The sequence below is a fragment of the Lipomyces doorenjongii genome (genome assembly GCF_038497915.1).
Source record: "Lipomyces doorenjongii strain NRRL Y-27504 unplaced genomic scaffold V1508scaffold_20, whole genome shotgun sequence".
Lineage (NCBI taxonomy): Eukaryota > Fungi > Ascomycota > Lipomycetes > Lipomycetales > Lipomycetaceae > Lipomyces > Lipomyces doorenjongii.
This window is the reverse complement of record NW_027118087.1, coordinates 122,016-146,460: the sequence shown is the minus strand read 5'-3', so window position 1 is coordinate 146,460 and position 24,445 is coordinate 122,016. Positions and strand designations below refer to the sequence as shown.

Genomic DNA, 24,445 nt, shown 5'->3' with positions numbered 1-24,445 from the left:
GAGACCTTTACATTTAAGCATTGCTGAGGGAATGTGTTATCAAATTAATTTACAACTGAGAAAGCCTCTATATACACGACCGTCAACTACTAGCATAATCCACGAACAGCAGGAAGAACGCCAAAAATAACGACATAAAAATAATAATTTTGGAGGCAATCCGATTCCGTTTCCGCGCACTCTGTAACTGCGTATTTGCGTTCCGCACATCCCCCATGGTCTGCACGGCTTCATCATACAGCTGCTGCGTCATCTCACTCTGATGCGCAAGATGCATCTCTAATTCTCCCTGCAGCGCCGCGATCTCATAAAGCGACTTCTCGGCCTGCTGTGTCTGTTCTAGAGTTTCTTGAAACTCAGCCAGAAGCGCGGCATTCTCCTCCTCAAGCTGCTGCAGTAACGCAGGATTCTCCTCCAACTTCGGATCGTCACGCTGCTCGGCCTGCGCAACCATCTGGTCCATCGTAATAATGCCACTCGTCTTAGCCTGCACTCCCGCCGTCCGCGTGTTCAGCATACTCTTCGCGCGCTCGGTCTCCCTCGCGACACGAACTTCTTGTAACTCGGTTTGCAACTCACTTGTCTTCGTGAGCATATAATTTAAAAACTGCGTGACTCCGCGTCTATGTAATCCTAATGTCGCAATCCGCACATCGTCTTTCGGGTCCCGGAAGAAGCGCACGAGAGGGGTACTATTGTCATACTCTTGTTGGCGCTTTGATTCTAGGGATTCGAGTCTGCGGACGCGGGTTAGGCACTGTTGCAGGATCATGCGAGATTCGTAATCTATTTCGTCACGTTGGGCATTGGTCAGTGGCCTGCTCTTTGATGCGAAGGAGCCGGCCATTATTGGTGAGGGGGGGATCGGTGCGCGGGTTGAAGTTGAGAGGTAAGATGGGCGTATCGAGAGAAGGAAGGAATGTAGCGCAGTAATATGGGAGTACTATTTCATGTTAGCTTTCCCAAGCACAAATACACTAGCCTAATGCATAAATAGCTAAGACAGACTATTTGCTTAGCTTCTGTGGAGTACGCGTCCTCTGTATGTTCTGCCATTGGAGTGCCCTTGTCGGCAGGCACTGTTGAACTGTCCAGACTGCATTGCACACCTTTCCTTTCCGCCATGCCGCGGCATAATTCGTAAAATACAAAGGTTTGGTCTGTCATTGTGCTTTCTGTCGCTTGACCAACTTTGGAACCATCAATTCCGTTGAAAAGTTGGCCAGATCCACAAAGTGTCGTGAATTGATGACGATGCTATTGGGTGCGGCTCATGTCTCCCATCTAACGAGCTTGACCACAGGAGTCAAATATCTCAGTACCTATAGCCATTCATGCCCGATTGACATCCTTTTGCCAGGGCAAATCATTTCATACGCATTAAATAAGTACATATTCCAGATCCGGGATTGATTGATTGCTGTTAGCTACTGACTCGCTGTTGAGGTCTTACATACCCCACAGCTCTACGCGTAGAAGTCATGGCAAAACTCGATTCTAATAATAATACACGGAGATATAAAACGGAACATGACAAACAATACATATAATAAAATGCCAAAACCATCAACGTCATAACAAACGCAAAACAACTAATGTGCATATCTATTTCCCACGCCGTTCCAAACCTTCCAGCTTTCCATCACTTCGCAGTCATCTTCGAACACCAACAAAGCGTACATCACTGAAACAACAAGCTCGCCGCAACCTCAACGTTCCCCTCCGCCGTTGTCAACGCACTTATGGCTTCCTCTCGGGATACTCCCAAACTTTCCAGCTTCGAAATATCCGCGTCAGAGAATTCTATTCTTTGCTGCACCGGTCGCCTGGGCACTCTATTGGCTGGGCGCGCTTGATCGCCAGTCTGCATTGGTTCTTGGACCAGCGGCTGGGTTTGTGGACTGGCGGTTTGTCCAGGTGGTGGAGCCTGCGCTCCTCCCGACGCACGCGTTTCCTGATTTTGTCTTGCTAGTTCGGCCATTTCTTCTGGCGATAGGTCTATCTGCTGAGCTTGCGATGGCAATTCTGCTTCTCCCAAAAACGGCACTTCTTCGTCTCCCATGACGAGCACACCTCGCTTTAAATCGATCGTCGCTTGATGGCGTTTCAACACTACACGGCGATCAGTCTCAAGATCTAACGAATGCACCACATACGTGAGAAGTTGGAACATACTATCCAGGCCGAGTAATAAATCGACGTCTTTGCCCTCCATCACCGTGAAACTGCACGGTAAGAACGCGTTGCCGATCTTCATCGGCGCGCTGTGAATGCGACCCAAGATCTTCGCAGTACCGACACCTCGCGCGACGCCTTGGAAATTTCGATCTAATAGGAACATAACACTATTTCGTCAGAGACAAATAACCTATTGAATTTAATGGGAAGAAACATACTGGCATGCTTCGGCGCATGACGGGCTCACTAACATAAGATTAGCCATTTGTTCATAGGGGACAGGCAACGGGAGAGACGTACTAATAGTAGCCTGAGCACCTGAATCCACAAATGCCTTTATTTTATGACCGTTCACTTCAACAGGGACATAAAGCATCGTTACCCGACCAAATGACTCTGGATTGTGTTCCAACGCGGCATTTAAATTCTCCATAACAGCTGGTCGCATGTGAGCAATAGCTAATACAAATACGACCAAATTTGACGCACCCTCCTGTTGTATAAGTTCCAGGATTTTCCGCTGTGATTCTTCGTTATACGGATCGTCGTTTAATCGTTTCTATGAGAGTCAGCAATGGAGTATGCCAAATGTGAATGAGAATGAACAGAGGTACCAGTTCTTGTCGCTTTATTTCTTCTGCATGTAATCTTGATTCTTCAATCTGTGTCAACAGTTCTCGGAATCGTGGCGGATCGGTCACTGCAGCTGCTAAATCGGGATACGTCTGAATACTTGTTAGAACATCAAAGTTGTATTGCAAACGAGTTGTCGAGAACAGAGACCTACCTGCCGGACAAGATCGCATAGCGCTTGATCGCCGAGCATTTGTAACCTGACTTTCTCGACATCGTTCATGATTGCGTTTTGTTCCGCCGAAACACTACCTTGCATTAACCTCTGACTTGAACTGCGTCGACCAATATGAATACATACTCGGTTTGCACCGGCGCGGTCTGCACAGGCGCAGGCGTCTGCACGCGCAATAAAATCATATCGTACTCCTCCATCCCAAACGTTCCCAACTCGCGTTCTTCACCCTCTAATATCGCGGCTTTGTAGAACAAGACTTGTTGGTCGGTTTGCACGGTCGTGTCTGCTTCGATCACAGCGCGAAGGTCAGCGAGTGTCATGCTCGGCGTGACTTCAAGAGTATAGATTTCCTCGGATGTTTCTAAAGTCACGAGTAAATGCATGGTGTCGGTAATGGATGGGGACGAGACTGAAGATGGACCGACACTCTGTGGCAGGTGATACTGATCTGGGGCAATTTCTCCCTTTCTAAACTCGAACTAACAGTATTAAATAGCAATTAACAAGTAATATGGATGTCAATCCCAATAAGGCGATTAACCAAGACCAGATGGGTTGGTGTTGACAACGAGGGAGAATGCTTTGAGAGGCGTGGTTGGCATATATCACTGATGGTTGGAATACGTAGAAGTCGGTGGAGTCTGCCTATTGGAACCAAGGGTTGTGAACCCGCCGCACGGTGACGGGCTTAAACGTTAACGGCAGAGGCTAGAGCTCGTCGCTCCTTGGCCGAGAAAGACAGAAACGCAATATGCCAATGCTAGTTAATTTCTGCGGATTGTTCTTGTAAAATCATCAAGCAGATGCACTACTTCACAATTTCGCAGATGAAGACGAAGACGAAGACGACGACGACGATCAACCTCACTCAGTTCAACCCCAATAAGTTCCAAGCTGCACGACCACGACTTTGACAAGCTGAACCAACCAAGGCGGCTGTGCCTGACCAGCGTGCATTTGTCTTCCCGGGTCTACAATCCTGACTACGGAATGAGACTAGCGCATTGCAAAGGTCTGATATAGCTGACAAGTATTACTGCTGCAAGTGCAGTCTTTCTTACCTGTCGGTCGTTGGTGAACCAGGCATAGCGCTAATACCTGACATGTTATTGGAAGTGTTGTCTCCATTTATTCATTACATTGATCTTTCTATTTTGCATATAAATGTATGAAATCTTTGCGATCATTCGCTTGCCACTCTTGGATAAGACGATACTCTTCTCCCTATGTGATCTTCGCCATCTCAACGCTGCACATCCCAATCTCATCGGACAGCAAAAATTTATTAATGGAATATGATATAACTCCACTTGCATTCGTCGAAAGAATACAAGCTTCGATCACAGGGCTCAGCCACGACCTGATTCGCGTCATACATTGGTGTCGCCGCATTCCAGCTGCCAAACGAAGAGTTTAATAGGTGCCGGAAACCGGCGAACCGTAATCGGACCGGACCCGAGTCGGGGATGTCGGCATATCAACAATACACTGTATCCCGTCGCCCGACCGTCTAATGCGTTAGGTATCTACATCATTATTCTCCCATGCCAAAGCATGCAGGGTTGCAATTGTTCTCAACGACAGTGGTGGGCTTTGACAAGAACATGCGTCTTGTTGCTGACGATCTTTTAGCTTGGCTCTCTTTGCGCATGCATGATCCCTACGTTGCTTATATGGCATTACCCGGCGCCCGCCATGCGCCTAGCCTGATGCTGTCTACTTTGTGAAATCACGGATAGAAGATATTAGCAAATAAAAATTAACCGACAATCGCATTGCCGAAATGGGAGACAGCCGTGTACATATGCAAAGGGCAGGATTGCGGGGTTCAAACGACTGCGGTTGAAACGGAATGGTGACGTATGGCCTGCCTGCGAAAAGCCACGTATATAGAGTTACAATTGCTCTGCTGAGCCCGGTTCTAGTTCTCTATTATTGGCTTGCCACTTCTATTCATACAATGGACAATACAACTACATGACCTTTTCCATCCGTCCAACCAATGCAACGCTCTCCTCATAATCATGCCATGTACCTCGCCACACTCGCCCAAGTAACTTCATACACCGTATACAAAAATCTAAATCAACTTTATTCAACTCTTCTCCAGTGCCGTCGTCCCCGTTGATCGCATCTTCGCCCTTCACGACCTCTTCCACGGATTTTGCGCCGATGGCCACAGGGGAGTCGTCCGGGGAAGTTAAGTCTCCGAGGATCAGCTTGATACTAGGTAACTGCACGCCGTCCAGTACTACTTTGGACGCAATGATAGGTATGCAGAGCGACAACGAGAACCCCATGAACGGCCCCATTTTCAACGACGCGGATTCCTCGCGTCCGCCACGGCACTCGACTAATGACCTTAGCATGTCCACGATTTCAAATGTTGCGTGGGTCAACGCGTTGAATGAGGATAGAATATTGGGTGTTCTTGCCGCTGCTCGCACTCTGGATATCGGGTTTTCGCAGTATGTCGCGCGGCCATCGTATGGCGTCGGCTCTACGACAAAGATTAGCCTGTCTCGTGCACGGCCGCGGTGGAGGAGTAATAGCGTAGTGTATAAAATCTGATGGGTAAGAAAGATCGTCATGTGGATCCGCACAGGACCCGTCCTATAGCCATCGAGCTTCCTTAACAACGTTCGTACCTTCCGGTCAGCCTCGTCGACAAAGGCGTCCTGCAAATCATGCATCCGTGCCACGGTATCGGCAAGCAATTTCACCGCCGCGAGGCGAAAGCACGCGGAATTGAATCTCCATGTCTTCTTCTCAACCCCCAGCACGGTGCGCTGCTTGTCACACACTTGGATGCCTGAGAAAATTGTGTCCTCGAACTCGTCGTACATGGAGTAGTGTCCGTTCCAGTCACGCAGGCCGTCAGAATATGTTGCGTCACAGGATGGCACGTGGAGAATGCCGCAGAAGGGAGGGATATCTTGTGGCATTGACCATGCCGCCGCCGTGATCACACGCAGTTCCCAAGTCATGTAATACGTCCTTCTAAAAGATTCCCGTTCGAGATCATTAGGTAACAAAATCGCGTGCGTGTGCGCGGTCGGAACAGGGTCGGATGTCGCCCGAGCGTGGATATATCGTCCGTGAACGTCAGTTTCGGTATCTATCAAATCCAACCCATGCATCTCTATAATAGTACCGGCATACATCAATAGATCCTTCGCACGCGCCTTGTGACCATCATACGCAGCCGAAAACGCAAGTAGTAATGCCGTCTTGAGCTTCATGATTGGATTTATGATCTGCCCGGTCCACTTCTCCGAGCGGGAAGACCAGTACATCGGATCGATCAAGTACGGATGGATGGTGCCGATCCCGCCCGCGCCCGAGATAGCATCGGCAGAAGTTAGACGGCAGGAAATGGCGAACATAGCTTGCAGGATCGCCGCGTCGGTTTCAAAGTTGATGGAGTCCAAGAATTTTGATTTCGGAAGCATGAACGAGAATTCGGGATGGAAGCAGTCGTAATAAACATCGACTAGGAACATGATCAGCGGCACTGTGGGAAGGTCGAAGGATTGCAAATCTATGTCGTTCACGCGGAACCGCGCGAGCGAGAGACGCGGCAGCGCAGGCGTCTGTAGTTGAGGCAGTATCTTGCCGCTTGGGCTCGACGCATTTGTAGTGCCGGTTCCTGAGAATCCGGGCGAGACGACAGGCTGCATGGCGGTAAAAACGGACGCCTGCGGTGAGGTAGAACTTTCGGTCGATTCGTAGTCTACTACGTAGGACTGGGATTGGTGCTGAGCGCGAACGTCGTTAATCTGCTGCTGTAGCGACGCGAGAGTCTGCTGGATCGACTGTAAAACAGCAGACAGAGACTTGTCAGTTGGGCGATTCGGCGTTGCATCCATGACCGGAGAAGTAGGTGCAAGTGGTTGTGGTACGAACTGCGGGACAGAGCCCGGCATGGACGATGTGGGCTCACTTATCGGCGCGGACTGAATTCGCGATACGCTCGTACTCAACATCGGACTTGTCTCCTTTGCGTCCAAATTAAGAAGCTCGAGCGAGTCCTGTCGCTCACGGACAACTAAGCGATCACGTTCTTCTGTCGAGAGAGCGCGACGGCGACGTTTACCGCCGCGATGTGAAGGGACGAAGATACAGGCAGCACCAAGGGTCTGGCAGTTGCAACAGTCCTGCACGCCTTCGCATTTGATTTTGCGCTCGCGGCAGGATAGACAGGCTCTGCGAGACACTGTGCGGACTTTGTGGTCGCGAGGAGTAATAGAGACCGTGCTAGAAGGATTAGCGGATATGTTAGCGTCCGCGAAAGTAATACTGACCTCATAGTGACGCACGACAGAAGTGGTATTGTGGACAGAACAAGAATAAAAGCTCTGCGTGCAGAATCCGCGGATAATGACTAATTGCGTATGGCAAATGTATGTGCGATATTAGTAAACCCCCCACTGGGCGATATTCCGATGCTAACTCCGTGACTGCTGATTCTGAAACTAGTGAGAGGACAACGGCCGTGTTGGATTATTAGCAAGCATTTGCTGCTGTTAGACAATCAACATCGCAAGGCAGAAGTAGAGTAGTGAGGAGCCGGAAGCGGATATGGCCGTTAATTTGGCATGGCCTAGGATGAGTGTACTTGCGCCGTGCACAGATTCGAGGCCGTCAGGATGAAAGCCGCACTGCCATCGCTGTCGGCGATTGAGTGAACACTTACACAAGACCCATGACTCAGGTTAGCTATCTCCGTTGGCTTTCCGGACAGACCAGTTGCCGTTCTGCAGTCTCTGCTTCTGCTTGTGTATTCGGCGACTTCGCACCGCTGCCCTGCTAATGTCAGCAATAGTAGTCTGTGCTGGCTGTATTATTCATTTGCCGGTGTGAGAGAGGTCTGGCCCCCTCGACTGTGGCATATGGGGTTCACCACGAAGAGCGCTCTGTAGAGCACATTCTGGGGACGCAACAACAGCATCTACTCACAGAATAGCAGACGCCAAAACAGGAGACGCGGCTTTGATTATCCGCCAGCTATGCCTACGCGGGTTAGGCACCCGGAGCAAGAGCCACCGCACGATTAGACAGATTACGGCCATTCCGAAGGAGGCAACTGCATTGCAATCGCCGCCAACACAATGCGGATAAGACCTGGTCGTAAGGAATATATAATCGCCGATAGTCACCTGCGGGACACGACGATAAGTCCTGCGCCCGGCAGTACGGCTTTTGAACCCCTCGAGTCTGGCTGCCTCGGACTTATGTTCTGTAACTTTCTTATGTACTTTGCTATAGCTTTGGTGACGTAGGTTTTCTTACGTTAGCCCAAACTTTTACACGGGAACAAATTGGCATAGTTACTGGGTTATTATAGCGAACAGGATTACCTTGGATTAATCTATGTAAATGGCAGGATGCTCCATGACATAAATGCCAGCCACTGACCAAGCAAACCACTGACTGCCCTTACTCTGAGCACAGAGTCTACTCTGCTAACTCCTTCGACACAATGTGAGAGGCAACGAACATTCAAGCAGGGCTCACATGCGCAGGGCACGTGTGAGGTGAGGGTTAGTGTGGACGTGATGCAAAATAAGCCACCGCGCGGGGTCACCAGAAGCCCTATGCTGCCTCCACGAACTAACTGTAATCGGACCATTGGTATCGCATCACAACGCTGCTATCATTGGCTTTAGGGGGCTAGGGCAAGTGGCGAAATTAAGCTCGGATCAGGCTCGAGCCGTATTAAGCTTAGATTCATGACATCACGCGCTCTCCGGGGCAATTGTTGAGCCCAGCCTGCCGCATTGATTAACTTCATGACTGCTGTCGATCCTCCCACATCTAGTTTCTCGAGATATTACTTGGAGAATCGATAAAGGTGACGTAGATATATCACATACCAAATTGTTTTCAATGCTAACATATTCGACACGGTAGTCTTACGTCATGACCTCGAACCAAAACGACGAAATCCCCGAAGGCGCCGGCATCTTGAGCATTGATCCGTGGTTGTCGCCTTTCAAGTTGGATCTTGTCAAGCGGCACAAGACTGCGATCGACTGGATTGACCGATTAGAACGTGATGAAGGTGGTATCGTCAAATTCTCGCAGGTGAATAGATTCTGTGCCGATGTTGGGTTGTGCTAACGCTGGTGATAGGGTTATAATTCATTTGGACTGCATGTGCTGGAGAATGGGGATATTGTTTATCGCGAATGGGCACCGAATGCGATTGATGCGTCTATTATTGGTGACTTTAGTAAGTTCGTGCATGATTATGACGCCGACGGTTTCTGATAATCTAGACAATTGGAATCGGGGCCAGTACAGAATGACAAAAGACAGCTATGGCGTATGGTCAATAACGCTACCGTCGAACAACGGCGTAGCTCTAATCCCACATAACAGCAAGATCAAGCTTGCGCTTACGCTCGCGAATGGGGCCTCCGTTGACCGTTTACCGGCCTGGATCAAGCGTGTCACGCAGGACCTATCAGTCTCGCCGGTGTACGATGCCGTATTCTGGAATCCTCCGCACAAGTACGAGTGGAAGCACGATAATGTCACGCGTGCCCAACGACACCCGCTATCAGCGAAGATTTATGAAGCTCACGTCGGGATCTCCACTTCGGAATTGCGAGTTGGGACGTATAATGAGTTTACTCGCGACACACTCCCGCGGATTCATAAACTCGGGTATAACGTCATCCAGCTGATGGCTGTCATGGAGCACGCATACTACGCGTCATTCGGATACCAAGTCACCTCGTTCTTCGCGGTCTCATCCCGCTACGGCACTCCCGAGGACCTCAAGCATCTTATCGACGAAGCCCACAAACTCGGCATGACTGTTCTTCTCGACGTCGTGCACTCGCACGCATGCAAAAACGTCCTCGACGGTCTGAACATGTTCGACGGCACTGAATACCAGTACTTCCACGGCGGTCCAAAGGGCTACCACTCCCTATGGGACTCCCGCCTATTCAACTACGGTAAGTACGAAGTCTTGCGCTTCCTCCTCTCGAATCTCCGCTTCTACATCGACGAATACCATTTCGACGGCTTTCGTTTCGACGGAGTGACGTCGATGCTGTACACGCACCACGGCATCGGAACTGGTTTTTCAGGCGGCTATCACGAGTACTTTGGCGATGGCAATGTTGACGCGGAAGCTATGAACTATCTCATCCTGGCAAACTACATGCTCCACAAGCTAGACCCGAATATCATCACGATAGCAGAAGATGTGTCGGGCATGCCGGGGCTCTGCGTTCCCATGGAACTCGGCGGCGTCGGGTTCGATTATCGTCTCGCGATGGCTATTCCAGATATGTGGATCAAATTGCTGAAGGAGGTTAACGATGACGATTGGGATATGGGCAAAATTGTGTTTGAGCTTACAAATAGGCGGTACAAAGAGAAGACGGTCGCCTATGCGGAGTCTCATGACCAAGCGTGAGTGTTTCAGTGGCAGTGATATGGGTTGCTTTCGGCTAATGCGAATAGACTTGTCGGAGACAAGACACTTGCCTTCTGGCTGATGGATAAAGAGAGTACGTAACGGTTAATTTCTGACGACTTGTACAAACTAACAAAATAGTGTACACGAACATGTCCGACCTCTCTGAACTCACACCAATAATCGACCGTGGCATCGCGCTGCACAAGGTTATCCGTCTCATTACGCACACGCTCGGCGGCGAAGCCTACCTTAATTTCGAAGGCAACGAGTTTGGGCACCCGGAGTGGCTCGACTTTCCGCGAGACGGCAACGGGAATAGCTTTTGGTATGCAAGACGTCAGTGGAATGTTCTTGATGATCACTTGTTGCGATACAAGTATCTGAATGAATTTGATTCTGCAATGCAGCATATTGAGGAAAAGTACGGTTGGTTGCGATCCGAGCCTGCGTATGTGTCGCTTAAGCACGAGGGCGACAAGATGATTGTTTTTGAACGTGCGGGTCTGCTTTTCATTTTCAACTTACACCCCACCCAATCCTATGCTGATTATCGTGTTGGTGTGCAAATTCCGGGACAATACCGAATTGTTTTGGACTCGGATGAACAGAAGTTTGGCGGACATGCGCGGATCGATCACGAGAAGAGCAAGTTTTTTACGACACCATTTGCGTGGAATGGACGGGATAACTTTATTCAAGTGTATATCCCGAATCGCGTTGGTTTAGTGTTGGCAAAGGTTGATTAAGACAGAGTGGTTTTAGAAGTTAGAAGTTTTAAACTTCATTTTGGTGGTGCGGACTAGTTTGAGTAACAATTTATTCATGAATCATCCATTTCAGGATTCGTAATAATACTGTCCCACTCCCTCGCTCTCTGCCAAGTCCATTCTCCAGCACAATCTTCACTCTTCTCAACCGCATCCAAGAAATGAACATACGCAAGTACCATCAGCTTTGCACAAATATCCCTGCTCAATTTTCCCGTGCCTGTACCTAAGCCCGACACCACAACTTTCTCAATCTTCCTATGTTCTGTTGTCTCGGGACAAGACATCGACGCACCTTCGACAGCTTTATTGTGGTTGTAAATCTCGTTGAGAATAGCCCACATGCATTCATACACGACTTCCGCGCGCACAAGGACACTTGGCACACGCATGGTGGGTGCGTGCGCTATATACCTGCATCCGAAGGTGTTCGTCTCTGGTCTACTATCCCCACTTTTTGTAACGGTATCATTAGAGAGGAATGGGAGCATATCGATTATATAGCAACTTCCAACCGGTTGCAGCCCTTTCCACCGCTCATGATGCGCTTTTTGGACGTAATTAAACACAGCCGTCAGTGACGTACTACTTGTCGTTGATCCGGCGAAAAGGCGGGATATAGACAAGTCGAGCCCGCCGTCCATTCTCGCAAATGAGTTACCTGGCGAAACGATACAGTCGAACGCTAGATTTGGCGGCGGGGACGTGATTGATGCTGTTAGCACTTGTGGGTAGAGATGCCTGGGTACACGCAAGTGCTGGAGATGCTGCTCGAGGTAGTGCTTCCAGAGGCTTGGGAGCGTGGGGTCTATGTCGAGGAAAGTTAGTGCAAAGTTCATTGTGACTTGGTATTCGTAATACGATTTCTGTAGTTGTCAGATCAGGAACTACGCGATGTGATGCTGCAAGCAGCAATGCTGAGATAGGATATAAGCGAGATTCAGGGGTCAATTAACGTTGCGCCGAAGACTTCCGAAGGCTTCCTGAACCGTCAGTAACAATCAACAAATGTCCAACCGAATATAATGCGAATGAAATTGATCTCCGGAGCATTCGAACTGCGTAGAATTCTGACTAAATATTTGTTTGTGAATAGGAGGGATCCGCCAGATGCTTAGCGGCTTGTGCGTAGAGCAGTTCGGCGTTATCTCATTCTTAAACCCGGGGCTGGGTTGCGGTCATATAAATATTCATCGAATCGCTCCGCCGCACGAATTTACACTCTAGTCGTTATAGAACTAGGCTTCCACTCGTTTGGTTATTCAATTTTCTCAGTCACATAGGCCATCTCAAGTTATTAATATATTTATAGTTGATCGTAAGAATGGTTTATACAGCACGTTGGGGTATTGTTGCAACAGGATGGGTGGGGTGTCTTTTCTCTCCATCTATCACAATCATCACTAACGCTATTCCATTCAGATTTCCGAACGCTTTTTTGTGGATCTTCTAGTCGACCCAAGCACCCGCGGAGTGACCGACGTGGTGCATACACCAGTTGCTGTGGCCTCCCGCTCCGTCGCCAAAGCAGAGAAATTCATCGCTGATTTCGGAAACGGCGTGCAGGGAGTTAAAGCGTATGGCTCGTATGCCGAGTTATTCGCTGATCCTAATGTCGATATCGTTTATGTTGGGGTACGCATTTCATTGTTTGGGTTGAATCTTTATGTAGGACCCTGCTTAACTGGAAGTAGACACCACATAGCTCGCATTATGAAGTTTCGCTTCAGGCTCTCAAAGCCGGCAAACACGTCCTTTGCGAAAAGGCGTTCACTATCAACGCAGCACAAGCCCGTCATCTCGTTGACTACGCGAAGTCGCATAATCTCTTCCTCATGGAAGCAGTCTGGACGCGGTTTTTCCCCTTGTCTCTTGAATTCCAAAAGCTTTTGCACGAAGAGAAAATTATTGGGAATATTCGTCGCGTGACGAGTGATCTGGCGCATAGGTTTGTGCCAGACGTTGAGAGCAGACTGTACAATCCCAACCTTGGCGGTGGTGCATTGTTAGATGTCGGTGTGTATGCCATGACGTGGATTCAAATGATCTGCTACAACCACCCCGAAAACTTGCAATCCCGTCCATCTGTTATTAATTCGACTATTTTGAAGGCGCCTTTGACGGGAGTCGACGAGAGTACCGTTATCACGATGGTGTGGGATAAGCCTCATATTATTAGCACTGCGACGTGCTCTATTGCCGTGAATTCACCAGAAGACTGTTTGGTGAGAGTACAAGGTGATTTAGGAGAAATTATCGTCCCGATCTCGACGGCGAAACCGACGGAGTTTATAGTTAAGATTTATGCTACAGAACAAGGAAAGGAGGATGAAGTCACGACCTTTAAGTTCCCGATTCCGGGTCCGACGGGATTATTCTGGGAAGCAGATGCCGTGGCTAGGGACGTTCGCGATGGCAAAATCGTCGATGACATCTATCCTGCTGAAGAATCGGTTTTTGTGATGGAGGTGTTTGATGAGGTGCGTAGACAGAATGACTTCGTGTATCCAGCTGAGATAGAGTTCGTCCAAGAGGAGTAGTGCGTCTTTTATTAGATATTTTGTCTGTTGTCCAATGCTGAATCACCAAAAATACAAAATTATGATTATATGATGGACTAACTTAGCTATTTGTGACGAATCTCTAAATTATCGTTTGATTCTCGTCATGTCGGTTAAAAGGCATGATTTAGATACGATTGGAACTTTAAATAACAGAATCAAAGGCTGCCCGATTTTACCCTATTTTGCCGAGAACTCTCAGGGGCAAAAGTTACAAGCAACTCGAGAATTGGGTTCGTCCTGAACAGGCAATCTTTCCGCCAACCTTTCTCACTGTGACAACTCGATTTTTGCAATGAATATGCTGTGATCTATCGTTGGCTGATTTAGGGCATACGCAAAGGATAAGCACATTACTTCGCAGCAGAAATGGGGGAACCTTTTGCAGGTGTGGGGCCGGGGGCCTGGGGATTTTGCCGGGTGGGGGTAGAATCACGGGTAGCCGCGAGTGGCTGCTTATTTTGTTCATCGATCACGAATGCCGTGTACAGGTGTAATATTTATTATGGTCGACGATGACTGACGTTATATAGTAGTAAATTTTACATGAAAAATATTTAATCAAATTATGGTGGTGGATTTACAGATCAATACTACGTTTGTTGGCAATGGCTTTTGTGACATCCAGGGAGCTTATAATTCGGTGACATAATACTGTTGGGTTAGGGTGTATTTTGGTGTGTTTCCACCACCACTGCCAATTCCGTTCGTAGCCGCTAACGTCGCTAAAACATACTCCGCAGTCCACCGAGGATTTATACAGTACTCGCAGCAGCAAGAGCGCAAGATCTCCTCATGTCCGATTTCCAGACTCTTTTACTTGAAGGTCCAATTGTGAGTGTGTCTTACGGATTTGCATTCCATGTATAGAAACTGACAAAAAATAGGATTTTGTTGGACAGCAATTAGCCGATTCGATTACTTTCTACTTGGTGTCGATTGCTGGTGTAAGTGAACTTGGCTGTTAGTGGGGCAAGATAATCGACTGACATTTGTCTTCGGCAGGCGGTTGCTTTTCTTGTGGGAATTATTGCTGGCGATATTTCGTTGACTGCCTATACTTGCGCCCTGTTTTTCACTGCTGGATTCGTGATTGTTGTCTTTCCGTGGCCCTTTTATAAAAGACATCTATTGAAGTGGTTACCTCCTACAACCCAGAATTAGACGAAGTCTTACAGTTGCAGGACCGTAATATGAGTGATGACTTGTTCTTGGTAAGTGATGTACGTGATTGTTGAGTGTGTATCATTCTTGACACCATCATCAGGGATTTGATCTCTCAACACAGCAGATCAAAGTCATCGCAATCAACTCCAAACTTGAGCCAGTACTGCAAGCATATGTCGAATTTGATGTCGATACTCCAGAGTACAAGACTCGTAAGGGCGTCTACACCAACACTGAGCTAAACGAAGTGTTTGCTCCAGTGGCGATGTGGATCAAGGCGTTCGACATTTTGCTAGGAAAGATGCAGGCCGCTGGCTTGAATTTTGCGAAAGTAAGAGGTATTTCTGGTGCCGGACAGCAGCATGGCTCCGTTTTTTGGTCAGCAGAGGCCGAACGCTTATTAGCATCTTTGAATCCCGATCTACCCCTCGAGCCTCAGTTGAGTCCAAAAGCGTTTTCGCATGACATGAGTCCAAATTGGCAAGACCATAGTACTGCAGAGGAGTGTGACTATTTGGAGCAGAAGGTCGGTGGCGCCGAGGTTCTTGCTCAAATTACGGGATCAAAGACCCATCACAGGTTCACCGGACCACAAATAATGCGGGTTCGTCATCGACATCCCAGCCGATATGAGAATACTGCCCGGATATCACTGGTGTCAAGTTTCTTTGCGTCACTACTGCTTGGTGCTATTGCTCCTCTCGATGTCAGTGATGTCTGTGGTATGAATCTCTGGGATATTCCCAATGAAAAGTTTGACGAGGAGATCATTCAGCTTGTTGCTGGTGGTGGCGAGGACGAGAAAAACGAGCTTCTACATAAACTGGGCAAGGTCGAGCCAGACGGAGGAAAGAACCTCGGTCCTATTAATGACTATTATGTTAAGCGATATGGCTTTTCCAAAGATTGCGCAATTACCCCTATCACAGGTGACAATCCAGCTACCATTCTCGCTCTACCTCTCAGACCGCTCGATGTTATTGTCTCTCTGGGCACGTCCACCACTCTGCTGGTATCCACCCCGGTCTACAAGACTTCGCCGTCCTACCACATGTTCTCCCATCCGACCAGCAAAGGGCTTTATATGGGTATGCTATGTTACTGCAATGGCTCACTTGCACGTGAGAAGGTGCGAGACGAAATTAACGCAGTCAAGCCGTCCTCTGATACGAGCGACGTCTGGGCTTCTTTCAACGAAGCCGCTCTGTCGCTTCCCCCGCTAGGAACAACAGCTGAAGGCCAGAAGAAACTCGGAATTTATTTTCCTCTGCCGGAGATTGTTCCAGACTGTAAAGCTGGCACCTGGCGCTTCATATCAGATGGAACCGCTTTGCGCGAAGCTCGTAATGAGTGGGATGTCCCACTTGCGGATGCTCGCGCAATCTTGGAGAGTCAGAACTTGAGTATGCGATTATATGCGGGTCCGTTGTTGTCGTCAACAGGTCAACCTAGACGCGTATACGTAGTCGGTGGCGGATCACGAAATCCTGCTATATGCCAGGTCACGGGCGAGGTTCTTGGTCCCAGCGAGGGCGTGTATCGTCTCGAACTGAGCAATGCATGTGCATTAGGATCGGCGTATAAGGCTTTGTGGGCGGTTCAGCGGAAAGTCATTAGAGAGGGCGTGTATGAAAGCTTTGAAGATTTCTTGAGTGAGAGATGGGATGAGAAGACTATGATTAACAATGTTGATGAGGGCTATAGAAGGGGCGTGTGGGAGAAATATGGCGCAGCTTTGGCGGCGTTCGATGAGGCTGAAAAGTTCGCTGCTAATTCTTAGGTGTTAGATATTATAGTATGAATGTATGCACTTTGTTTTGTCATCGAGCATTTTAATATATGAAGTGTATTGATAAACATTTTGATTAAGGCGAATATGTACTAGACCCGTCGTGGGATATTGACAATTTTTGTAACTAAACTGAAAAGAAAACACATCAAGACCACATGCATGACGCCACTATAACCTATGCAACATAAAACAAACATAAAACTTGCAGTCATACGTCCATAGACGGATCAGTATGATTTAACTCCAGAGGTAATGATACAAATAATGCAAATGTCGTAATCGTCACCATGGTGAATTTAGATCTCGGATTGGGCTCCTGCAGTGGAAACGCGCGTATACCATCCAACTAATGTAATCCGGATGAACTCCAAGCGTTGCAGAAGGTGATCATTGTCGTGTGAGGTGCTTCCAGACACTTTCTCCAGCTTGCTAAGTTTCTTTGCGCGATGGACCATCTGCGTCAGTGGCAGTTCGGTCGAATTCCTGCCTGCATCAATGTACTTAGCCCGGCGACCGGCATCGCCAATGACAATTTTATGGTGATCGTTAAAGTTGAACTGAATCTCGCCTGTGCTCAGTCTGAACATGATCGCTTGTTTGGTTCGGAGATAATCCGTAATATACGTCAGCTTGCTGTCAGAATTGAGCCTTGGGTCCTCATGTCCCACTGCCGGTTCTGGAATATACAAGTGCTCCATCATGTACTCTCTAAAATGCTTCACCAAGTACAATTTCTTCGTCAAAAATTGAGGTGCTTCGTCTAATGTATAGGTCGCCTGTTCCGCCCATGGCTTATTCGAGTCAGTAATGTAATCAAAAATTTTAACGCTGGCGGACAACACGACCGATGTTGTGTCATTGAAATAAACGCCGGAACACCCGTCCGCAAGTTGATAACCCATGCCGTATTTGTTTGAGTAGTCCACCCATTGGCTAACGAATCCGCGAATCGTTTTGTTGGTGTTGGTGCTCTCGAACATACTCTTACCGGCAAGTGCGCGGGCAATGTTTTCGATTGTTTCCCGGAGAAGATAGACCGACTCCTTTGGCGACACATCCGTGGGAAGTCGATGAGATAATCCGGACGCCACCACATTCTTGTCCAGTGGTCGCAGCGGAGACTTGCTCGGACTCTCCTTGATTTTCGAAACAATGGCGGTAAGCTTGCGAGTAACGGCTTGCTGGGGTGGCTCGGACTTGTCTTTGTCACCCAGCCGCCGCGCTCTTCCGAGAATGGGATAATTATTGTTCGAGAATGGCAGTGGTGGGGCAACAGGCTTATTAATTGGAAGATCGGCCAGCGGTTTAGACCGGGACGAGCGTAGAGTCATCTTACCAGTCTTTTGTTCATATTCATTGGCCACGTTTGCTACAAGCTGTCGAATATTCGTAGTGGACACCTTTGGTGATAAGCACTCTGGCAGAATCTTTGCCGTGTTCCTGGGTCTAGCATTCACGTCTGAAGCGAGTACAGAATTTGCTGGATAATTGGCATCGACGTTGAGAAGCGAGATGGGGCTGCCTGCACCCTTAGAAATAAGACCGCCGTTGCCTGAACCAGGACCGATACCCGCAGCGGCGGTGAGCTTAAGGTAATTACGTCTCGATAGCGAAGACGTGAGATTTTTCCAGTGTGGTACTCCTTCGAGGCAAGTGGACGGTAAGTGAGACGGCATCTCTCCATGGAAGAAGGGGTGATCTGCGATTTGATCGAGCGAAGGCCGAGCGTCTAGAGCCATTGGATTAGCAACAACCGGCCATTAATCTAAATTTGTAGAGAATGCATACTTGGATCCTTGTTGAGTAACGATTGTATTAGATCCTTGGCCTCCGGCGAGATCTTGATATCGTCCGGAAACTCGTATTCAATAGCCTTGATTTTCCTTTAAGCCTAGTTAGTATCCGCCCAACCGCCAATAATTGTATTCTTCACACGTACTTGTATATCACATTGACCTCCTTGGATTGAAACGGTGGCTTGCCAATCAGCATGGCGTATCTAAGTAATTTCGTCAGCACTAAGGGCAAGGAAATTGCTGCAGTCCTCGTGATTACTTACAATATGATGCCAACAGACCACAGGTCGACCTCAAAACTGTGTCCATCTTCCTTGCCAAACAAAACTTCTGGGGCAATGTAATTTGGAGTACCGCAAATGGTCTTCTTCCGGTCTGTATCTGACAGTAAGAGTGCAGCTAACCCAAAGTCCCCAATCTTGATATTCATGTCGTGATCAAGAAAGATGTTCCCTAGCTTCAAATCGCGATGGATTACTCGTCGTCCATGCATGTACTTGACGGCTCCGAGAATCTGAATCAGAAAGTATCGCGCCTCTTGCTCTGTGAATCGTTTCCTTCGCCGATGCATATCCATAAGCGTCTTATTAGAACACACCTCCAGAAGAATGTAGACATTTACGTCGTCCTCGAAACATTCCACAAACTTCACTATGTTGGGATGGTCCATGCTTTGGTGCACTTTGATCTCGCCCAGAAGCTGATTTAACAAGTTAGAAGCTATCAACAACTGGACCTTCGGATCACGCACCTTAGCTCTGGTTTTGGCGGAGGTCAGAGAGGCTTTAGCGATTGTCTTTGCAGCGTATACATTAAGGTTCTCATCCTGAATTTGAAAACACCGAGCGAAGCCACCCTAGATTTAATTAGCGTAATTCACTATTCATCTAATCTGCAGTTTACCTCTCCTAGAAATATACCACGGTGAAATTGTGCGCCATTGTTCTTGCTTCGAATAGTTGTTGGCGGAGTTTTGCAGAGAGAAGATGGCTTCTCCTTCGTCTTAGCTGCCTTCTGCTTCGGCTCCTCTTGGTGCTCTTCTTTAGGCTTTAATACTAATTCGCATCCATGTGAAACCCGAGGCCCTGGTGGAATAGCTCCGCCAGACCTATAAGCGTTATTTTCATAAAATTCCATGAGGAGCAATGGCTGAGCAGTGGGCTGCTGCGAGAGAGCCATTCATAAGCCTTTTTCCTTTGCAGGTTACAACTAAACTGCCGAATATGCGCGGTACGTAAAGGCAGCCTGTACCAAGAGATTAGGGAGCGTCACGGCCGAGAAGTGTAAAATAGTGACCGTTCGAGTGCCGTATTGCGGTTGGAATCGCAAGGCACTTGCCGTCAGGATCGGATGTTTACCAACTTGGCTTTGTTGTTATGGCAACAGCGCCGCACTGCTGCTGCACAGACAATGCGGCATATTCGTCACTTATGTTGCGAGAGTTGTGCGCCGAACTGGAGCTTTGCTAACTTCATTCAATTGAGTCGGCAGTCGAGCGCTCACCTCCATTGATCTTTCCTACAATTCCACTTTCTATCTTCTCGGTCAACAACGAAGCTAATAGTAGCCCGCTCTTGCGGAATTATTATCAGTGTATTGTGGCTTTTTACCCTTAATTTAAGGAATACTGTCTATTGCCGTGATGGCTGGTCAAGAACCGTGGCATACTCCCGGGCAGGAAAATGGGCAGGGCCTGCCTCAGTCGCTTCCTCCTCCACCCCACGCGCGACAGCCTTTCCAGTATGTTTTAATACCATGTATCTGCTTTTTGAAGCACTGTATAGCTAACGCTCTGCTTTCCAGATCGCAGCAAGCTGGACACCCTGTACTGCCTCCGCCATCTGCATTGGGCTCTGGTGGAAATAGTAAGTATCCTTGTGGTTCATGTGATCTTATTGGAATCTTGAAGTTAATGGAAAATCATTTCGTCAGGGAGCCAAGGGTACTATCCTTCTCTTCCGTCCATCTCCGGTTTGGGAAATTCGGGTCCGCATCATTCCGGGTACAACCTACCGTCTATGTCTACTACGCCGTCGACGCAGATAAATCAGCCCAGCCAGTCGCCCTCTATATCGCAGACACCGCTACCCTCACTTTCTTCCTCTGTTGTAGTCCAGCAACCTATGATGGCGTCTCCCCCATCTACGAATGCTCCGGCTCCGGTGACTCAACAACAGCAGCCGCCTGGCCAACCGCAGCCGCTGTCGGTACCATCGCCAATCGCGCAGCATCAGGGTGCCGCAGCATTGCCGATATCTCAGGGACCTCCTGCTTCTCAGAACCCTTTGTCGGCTGCATCAGCTGGATCTACTGCTCAACAGATTGCCGCCTATCGCCCATTGAACGTGAAAGACGCCCTCTCGTACCTTGACCAAGTCAAGGTGCAATTCCAGAATCAACCTGATGTTTACAACCGATTTTTGGATATTATGAAAGATTTCAAGAGTCAAAGGTGAGTTGAATTTTATTGGTTGTGTAATAGTTGGTCATGGCTAACTATGGAAATAGCATCGACACACCTGGTGTGATTGACCGAGTGTCGACGTTGTTCAGCGGACATCCAAACTTAATTCAAGGATTCAATACGTTTTTACCACCGGGATACCGAATTGAGTGTTCTTCTGACCCTAGTGACCCAAATCCTATCAGGGTTACGACACCTATGGGTACAACCACACGTCCAGACGGTCAACTCCCGGCGTATGACCAGAGTAGGACCTGGCAGAGCGAGTCTTATCCATACAGTGCAGATACCCATGCGGCTAGCAACAATTCGATGTCTCAGTTGCAGGCCGTTGCCAACGGCTCCCGCCAGGCATCACAATCAGAGCAGAAGAGGCTCGGAGGGCCGGTTGAGTTCAATCATGCTATTAGCTATGTCAACAAGATCAAAGTATGGCCCGCAGTCATTAATTAAGAAGAAATACTAATGCATTCTAGAATCGCTTTGCGTCGCAACCCGACATATACAAAAATTTCTTAGAGATCCTTCAGACTTACCAGCGCGAACAAAAGCCAATTGCAGATGTTTATGCTCAAGTCACCATGTTATTCAGAGACGCGCCTGATCTACTCGACGACTTCAAGCAGTTTTTGCCCGAGGCTGCCCATCAGCGGTCCGTGTCGTCGCCAGACAGTGGTGTCTACCAGCCCGTGACTCGTCTTCCACCGGTTGGTAACTTTGCACCACCCAGTGTCCCGAAGGAAAAGAAAAAGCGAGGCGCCCAATCAGCTATGGTTGACGGGAGCCAAGTTCCAATAAGTGCATCAGCGCAGAGTGTACCTAATATCGACATTCCGGCAGCGGCGTCCAGCCTGCGGAGCACAGGTAGCAAGAAGGTCAAACTTACCCCTAAGCCTGATGCGCACGCAATCAGCCCGACCCTTACCCCTATGATTCCGGAACCCTTACCTCCTCCCGATCGTCAGTATCCTTCGGCCGAAGAGCTCGCGTTCTTTGATCGAGTCAAAAAGTTTATCGGGAATAAGCAGACTTATAACGAGTTCTTGAAGCTATTGAACCTGTTCTCACAGGATATCATTGATAAAAACTTGTTGATTGAGAAGGCGGAGGCGTTCATCGGCGGAAACAAGGACTTGATCGAATGGTTCAAGCGATGTGTTAACTACGACAGTGGTACTCTTAGCATTGAAAATATTCCTTACAAGAAGCACCAGCTTGAACTATCACTCTGCAAGTCATATGGTCCTAGTTACAGGTTACTTCCTAAATCTGAGACTCACCAGCCATGTTCGGGTCGCGACGAGATGTGTTGGGAAGTTTTGAATGACGAGTGGGTGAGCCATCCTACTTGGGCTTCCGAAGATTCTGGCTTCGTTGCACACAGAAAGAATCAGTTTGAAGAAGTTCTTCATCGGATAGAAGAGGAACGCCATGAATATGATCACAATGTCGAGGGAAACCTTCGAACGATCCAGATTCTCGAGCCGATTGCGAATAGAATTGCTAATATGGCTCCTGAGGAGAAAGCTGATTTCAAGCTGGCGCCCGGATTGGGCCACTCGTCTAAGTCCATTTATCAGCGCATTGTCAGGAAGGTGTATGATAGAGAACGTGGACAAGAAGTTATTGATGCTCTTCATGAGAACCCTGGGGTTGCTGTTCCTATAGTGTTGAAGCGTTTGAAACAGAAGGATGAGGAGTGGAAGAGAGCCCAACGTGAGTGGAATAAAGTCTGGCGGGAAACTGAGGCGAGAGTTTTCTACAAGTCGTTAGATCATCAGGGCTTGACATTTAAGCAGGCGGACAAGAAAACACTGACGACGAAGTTCTTGGTTAACGAAATTGAGATGATTAAGAAGGAACAATTGAACAAGAGACTAAATCCATTAACCCCTGGGCCGAAGTATCAGATGCAGTGCAACTTTGAGGACTCTGACACCATTAACGATGTTATCCGACTGCTTAATTGCCATCTTGAACGTTCCACTACATTTTCTAGCAATGATCGGGAGAAGATGGATGGTTTTGTTAAGGCGTTCATTCCTCTCTTCTTTGGCATTCCTCTACCTGAGTCCGTGCAGGAGACTCCGGACGAGAGTCAAACAAATTCAGGCGATGAGGATACCGATGGGTTAAGCTTAGCAATTAAGCGTGCACGACCAATTAAGGACGGCGACCTCTTACGCGATGTACTTAAGAAAACCCGGCACGGACGGTCTAAGCTTAGCAAAGACGAGGAAAATAGCCGAGAAGCGACGCCAGAAGTTTCCACAGACACTACTCCTTATCCAGACGTTCCTGATGAATTGCAAATTCCTGAAGCTGCTGAAAAGGCACAGATTTGGATCCAGCATGTGACGAAAGAGCAACATCCGGATGGCTTGGATGTCCCTAACCCTGATAGCAAACGAACGAAATTCAATCTTTTTGCAAATACGACTATATACTGCTTTTTCAGGCTATTCCATATTCTCTACAAGCGTTTGGAAGAAGTCAAGGATCTCGAGCCTGAAGTGTCTGCCGATAATTCATCGCGGAAGTCTGTAGAGTTTGCCAAGGAGCTCGGAATTGTTTCGAGTAAAATCCAGGATATGGGCCTAGCTTTCACAGGCGATAGTTGTTACGGCCAGCTTTTGGATATGTGTGAGAAGCTTATTGAAGGAGATCTTGAACACCAGTGGTTTGAGGAGTCTTTACGGCAGGCATATCGTAATCGGGCCTTCCGAATATACACGGTCGACAAGGTTGTGCAGGCCATTGCCAAGCATGTCCACACTATCATTTCTGACGCCAAATGTTCCGAGATAATCATGTTGTACGATAGGGACCGTCATCTGCCCAAGACTGCCCCTCGTGAGCAAATTGTCTACAGACTTCAGGTGCAAACGATCCTGGGTTCAGACGAGAATCTCTTCCGATTAGAGCTAGTACGTCTACCTATCTTCATCTAATTTGGCTATATTAATGCTAATCTTGCCCAGAATGAGTCCGCGTCGGCACTGTCAATTCAGCTTATTGACCAAGATGATCTCACTCTCAATGACGCTGCATCGGCTGATGAGAAGTGGAAGTATTATCTGACTTCATTTGTTATGTCGGCGCCAACGGAAGGTGTCCCGGTCAGCAAAGTCCGCATGCCATTTTTGCGTCGACATATTCCGCAAGATGATGTTGAAAGCGATGACAACTCGGAATCTGGATGGAAGCCGAAGACGTATTCGAGGAGTGGCTTGCGTGTGCGTATATGTATGAACACCTATAAAATGTTTTTCGAAGAGAATTCTGAAGACGTGTTTGTGCGTCTTGGATTAAAGCCATATAAAAAGCTGCCCTGGAAGATCGATAACATATAATGGTATTTAATCAGTGAGTACGGAGTAGGTTGTTTGAATAGTTATCCAATGTATTGTATTTTAGATGCCGTTTATGTTTCAATATAATTTGTGGTTATTAACAGGGATATGACCGTTT

The 24,445-nt window shown here is 48.1% G+C and overlaps 10 protein-coding genes across 10 annotated transcripts; 5 read left to right on the top strand and 5 right to left on the bottom strand.

The window, feature by feature from the left end:
- Positions 1 to 17: 17 nt before the first annotated feature.
- V1508DRAFT_369767 (uncharacterized protein) lies at positions 18 to 1,258 on the bottom strand. The gene is made up of 2 exons (XM_066937449.1): positions 1,009 to 1,258; positions 18 to 943 (listed from the first exon to the last, which is right to left on the bottom strand). Exons 1-2 carry the CDS (start codon positions 1,165 to 1,167, stop codon positions 83 to 85), a joined length of 1,020 nt encoding a protein of 339 aa, XP_066796219.1. The 5' UTR covers positions 1,168 to 1,258; the 3' UTR covers positions 18 to 82.
- Positions 1,259 to 1,681: 423 nt separating this feature from the next.
- V1508DRAFT_403988 (aspartyl protease-domain-containing protein) lies at positions 1,682 to 3,372 on the bottom strand (the record flags this gene model as incomplete). The annotated part of the gene is made up of 7 exons (XM_066938596.1): positions 1,682 to 2,112; positions 2,176 to 2,345; positions 2,466 to 2,616; positions 2,668 to 2,737; positions 2,793 to 2,903; positions 2,966 to 3,086; positions 3,113 to 3,372. 7 exons carry the CDS (start codon positions 3,370 to 3,372, stop codon positions 1,682 to 1,684), a joined length of 1,314 nt encoding a protein of 437 aa, XP_066796218.1.
- A 1,443-nt stretch (positions 3,373 to 4,815) lies between these two features.
- Positions 4,816 to 7,699, bottom strand: V1508DRAFT_107997 (uncharacterized protein). Its single transcript, XM_066935851.1, has 2 exons — positions 7,294 to 7,699; positions 4,816 to 7,246 (listed from the first exon to the last, which is right to left on the bottom strand). Exons 1-2 carry the CDS (start codon positions 7,296 to 7,298, stop codon positions 4,963 to 4,965), a joined length of 2,289 nt encoding a protein of 762 aa, XP_066796217.1. The 5' UTR covers positions 7,299 to 7,699; the 3' UTR covers positions 4,816 to 4,962.
- A 1,212-nt stretch (positions 7,700 to 8,911) lies between these two features.
- Positions 8,912 to 11,173, top strand: V1508DRAFT_353677 (glycoside hydrolase superfamily; the record flags this gene model as incomplete). Its single annotated transcript, XM_066936887.1, has 5 exons — positions 8,912 to 9,076; positions 9,125 to 9,224; positions 9,271 to 10,420; positions 10,472 to 10,518; positions 10,566 to 11,173. The coding sequence occupies 5 exons, from the start codon at positions 8,912 to 8,914 to the stop codon at positions 11,171 to 11,173; spliced, it is 2,070 nt and encodes a 689-aa protein (XP_066796216.1).
- Positions 11,174 to 11,226: 53 nt separating this feature from the next.
- Positions 11,227 to 12,332, bottom strand: V1508DRAFT_416284 (uncharacterized protein). Its single transcript, XM_066940183.1, has one exon. The coding sequence runs from the start codon at positions 12,031 to 12,033 to the stop codon at positions 11,248 to 11,250; it is 786 nt and encodes a 261-aa protein (XP_066796215.1). The 5' UTR covers positions 12,034 to 12,332; the 3' UTR covers positions 11,227 to 11,247.
- V1508DRAFT_369756 (uncharacterized protein) lies at positions 12,194 to 13,833 on the top strand. Its single transcript, XM_066937448.1, has 3 exons — positions 12,194 to 12,560; positions 12,617 to 12,829; positions 12,889 to 13,833. Exons 1-3 carry the CDS (start codon positions 12,519 to 12,521, stop codon positions 13,732 to 13,734), a joined length of 1,101 nt encoding a protein of 366 aa, XP_066796214.1. The 5' UTR covers positions 12,194 to 12,518; the 3' UTR covers positions 13,735 to 13,833.
- Positions 13,834 to 14,499: 666 nt separating this feature from the next.
- V1508DRAFT_416281 (uncharacterized protein) lies at positions 14,500 to 16,856 on the top strand. Its single transcript, XM_066940182.1, has 4 exons — positions 14,500 to 14,589; positions 14,643 to 14,702; positions 14,761 to 14,969; positions 15,023 to 16,856. Exons 3-4 carry the CDS (start codon positions 14,949 to 14,951, stop codon positions 16,700 to 16,702), a joined length of 1,701 nt encoding a protein of 566 aa, XP_066796212.1. The 5' UTR covers positions 14,500 to 14,589; positions 14,643 to 14,702; positions 14,761 to 14,948; the 3' UTR covers positions 16,703 to 16,856.
- On the top strand, positions 14,551 to 14,919 carry V1508DRAFT_403984 (microsomal signal peptidase 12kDa subunit; the record flags this gene model as incomplete). The annotated part of the gene is made up of 3 exons (XM_066938595.1): positions 14,551 to 14,589; positions 14,643 to 14,702; positions 14,761 to 14,919. The coding sequence occupies 3 exons, from the start codon at positions 14,551 to 14,553 to the stop codon at positions 14,917 to 14,919; spliced, it is 258 nt and encodes an 85-aa protein (XP_066796213.1).
- V1508DRAFT_416276 (kinase-like domain-containing protein) lies at positions 16,767 to 19,830 on the bottom strand. The gene is made up of 6 exons (XM_066940181.1): positions 19,414 to 19,830; positions 19,262 to 19,366; positions 18,774 to 19,210; positions 18,654 to 18,713; positions 18,503 to 18,597; positions 16,767 to 18,443 (listed from the first exon to the last, which is right to left on the bottom strand). The coding sequence occupies exons 1-6, from the start codon at positions 19,687 to 19,689 to the stop codon at positions 17,011 to 17,013; spliced, it is 2,406 nt and encodes an 801-aa protein (XP_066796211.1). The 5' UTR covers positions 19,690 to 19,830; the 3' UTR covers positions 16,767 to 17,010.
- A 195-nt stretch (positions 19,831 to 20,025) lies between these two features.
- V1508DRAFT_369742 (uncharacterized protein) lies at positions 20,026 to 24,432 on the top strand. Its single transcript, XM_066937447.1, has 6 exons — positions 20,026 to 20,250; positions 20,314 to 20,375; positions 20,443 to 20,962; positions 21,019 to 21,403; positions 21,451 to 23,901; positions 23,956 to 24,432. Exons 1-6 carry the CDS (start codon positions 20,153 to 20,155, stop codon positions 24,325 to 24,327), a joined length of 3,888 nt encoding a protein of 1,295 aa, XP_066796210.1. The 5' UTR covers positions 20,026 to 20,152; the 3' UTR covers positions 24,328 to 24,432.
- The last annotated feature ends 13 nt before the right edge of the window (positions 24,433 to 24,445 follow it).

Bases quoted from the DNA above. Each gene is read 5' to 3' on its own strand.
- V1508DRAFT_369742 (XM_066937447.1), top strand. From the start codon at position 20,153: ATGGCTGGTCAAGAACCGTGGCATACTCCCGGGCAGGAAAATGGGCAG. The intron at 20,376-20,442 runs GTAAGTATCCTT...TCATTTCGTCAG, and splicing joins ATTGGGCTCTGGTGGAAATA to GGAGCCAAGGGTACTATCCT. The intron at 23,902-23,955 runs GTACGTCTACCT...AATCTTGCCCAG, and splicing joins ATCTCTTCCGATTAGAGCTA to AATGAGTCCGCGTCGGCACT.
- V1508DRAFT_416284 (XM_066940183.1), bottom strand. From the start codon at position 12,033: ATGAACTTTGCACTAACTTTCCTCGACATAGACCCCACGCTCCCAAGC.
- V1508DRAFT_369756 (XM_066937448.1), top strand. From the start codon at position 12,519: ATGGTTTATACAGCACGTTGGGGTATTGTTGCAACAGGATGG. The intron at 12,561-12,616 runs GTGGGGTGTCTT...TATTCCATTCAG, and splicing joins GTATTGTTGCAACAGGATGG to ATTTCCGAACGCTTTTTTGT. The intron at 12,830-12,888 runs GTACGCATTTCA...AACTGGAAGTAG, and splicing joins TCGATATCGTTTATGTTGGG to ACACCACATAGCTCGCATTA.
- V1508DRAFT_369767 (XM_066937449.1), bottom strand. From the start codon at position 1,167: ATGACAGACCAAACCTTTGTATTTTACGAATTATGCCGCGGCATGGCG. The intron at 944-1,008 runs GTCTGTCTTAGC...AACATGAAATAG, and splicing joins CCACAGAAGCTAAGCAAATA to TACTCCCATATTACTGCGCT.
- V1508DRAFT_416276 (XM_066940181.1), bottom strand. From the start codon at position 19,689: ATGGCTCTCTCGCAGCAGCCCACTGCTCAGCCATTGCTCCTCATGGAA. The intron at 19,211-19,261 runs GTGCGTGATCCG...TTGTTAAATCAG, and splicing joins CCGCCAAAACCAGAGCTAAG to CTTCTGGGCGAGATCAAAGT. The intron at 18,444-18,502 runs GTATGCATTCTC...CAATGGCTCTAG, and splicing joins GTTACTCAACAAGGATCCAA to ACGCTCGGCCTTCGCTCGAT.
- V1508DRAFT_416281 (XM_066940182.1), top strand. From the start codon at position 14,949: ATGAGTGATGACTTGTTCTTG. The intron at 14,970-15,022 runs GTAAGTGATGTA...CACCATCATCAG, and splicing joins TGAGTGATGACTTGTTCTTG to GGATTTGATCTCTCAACACA.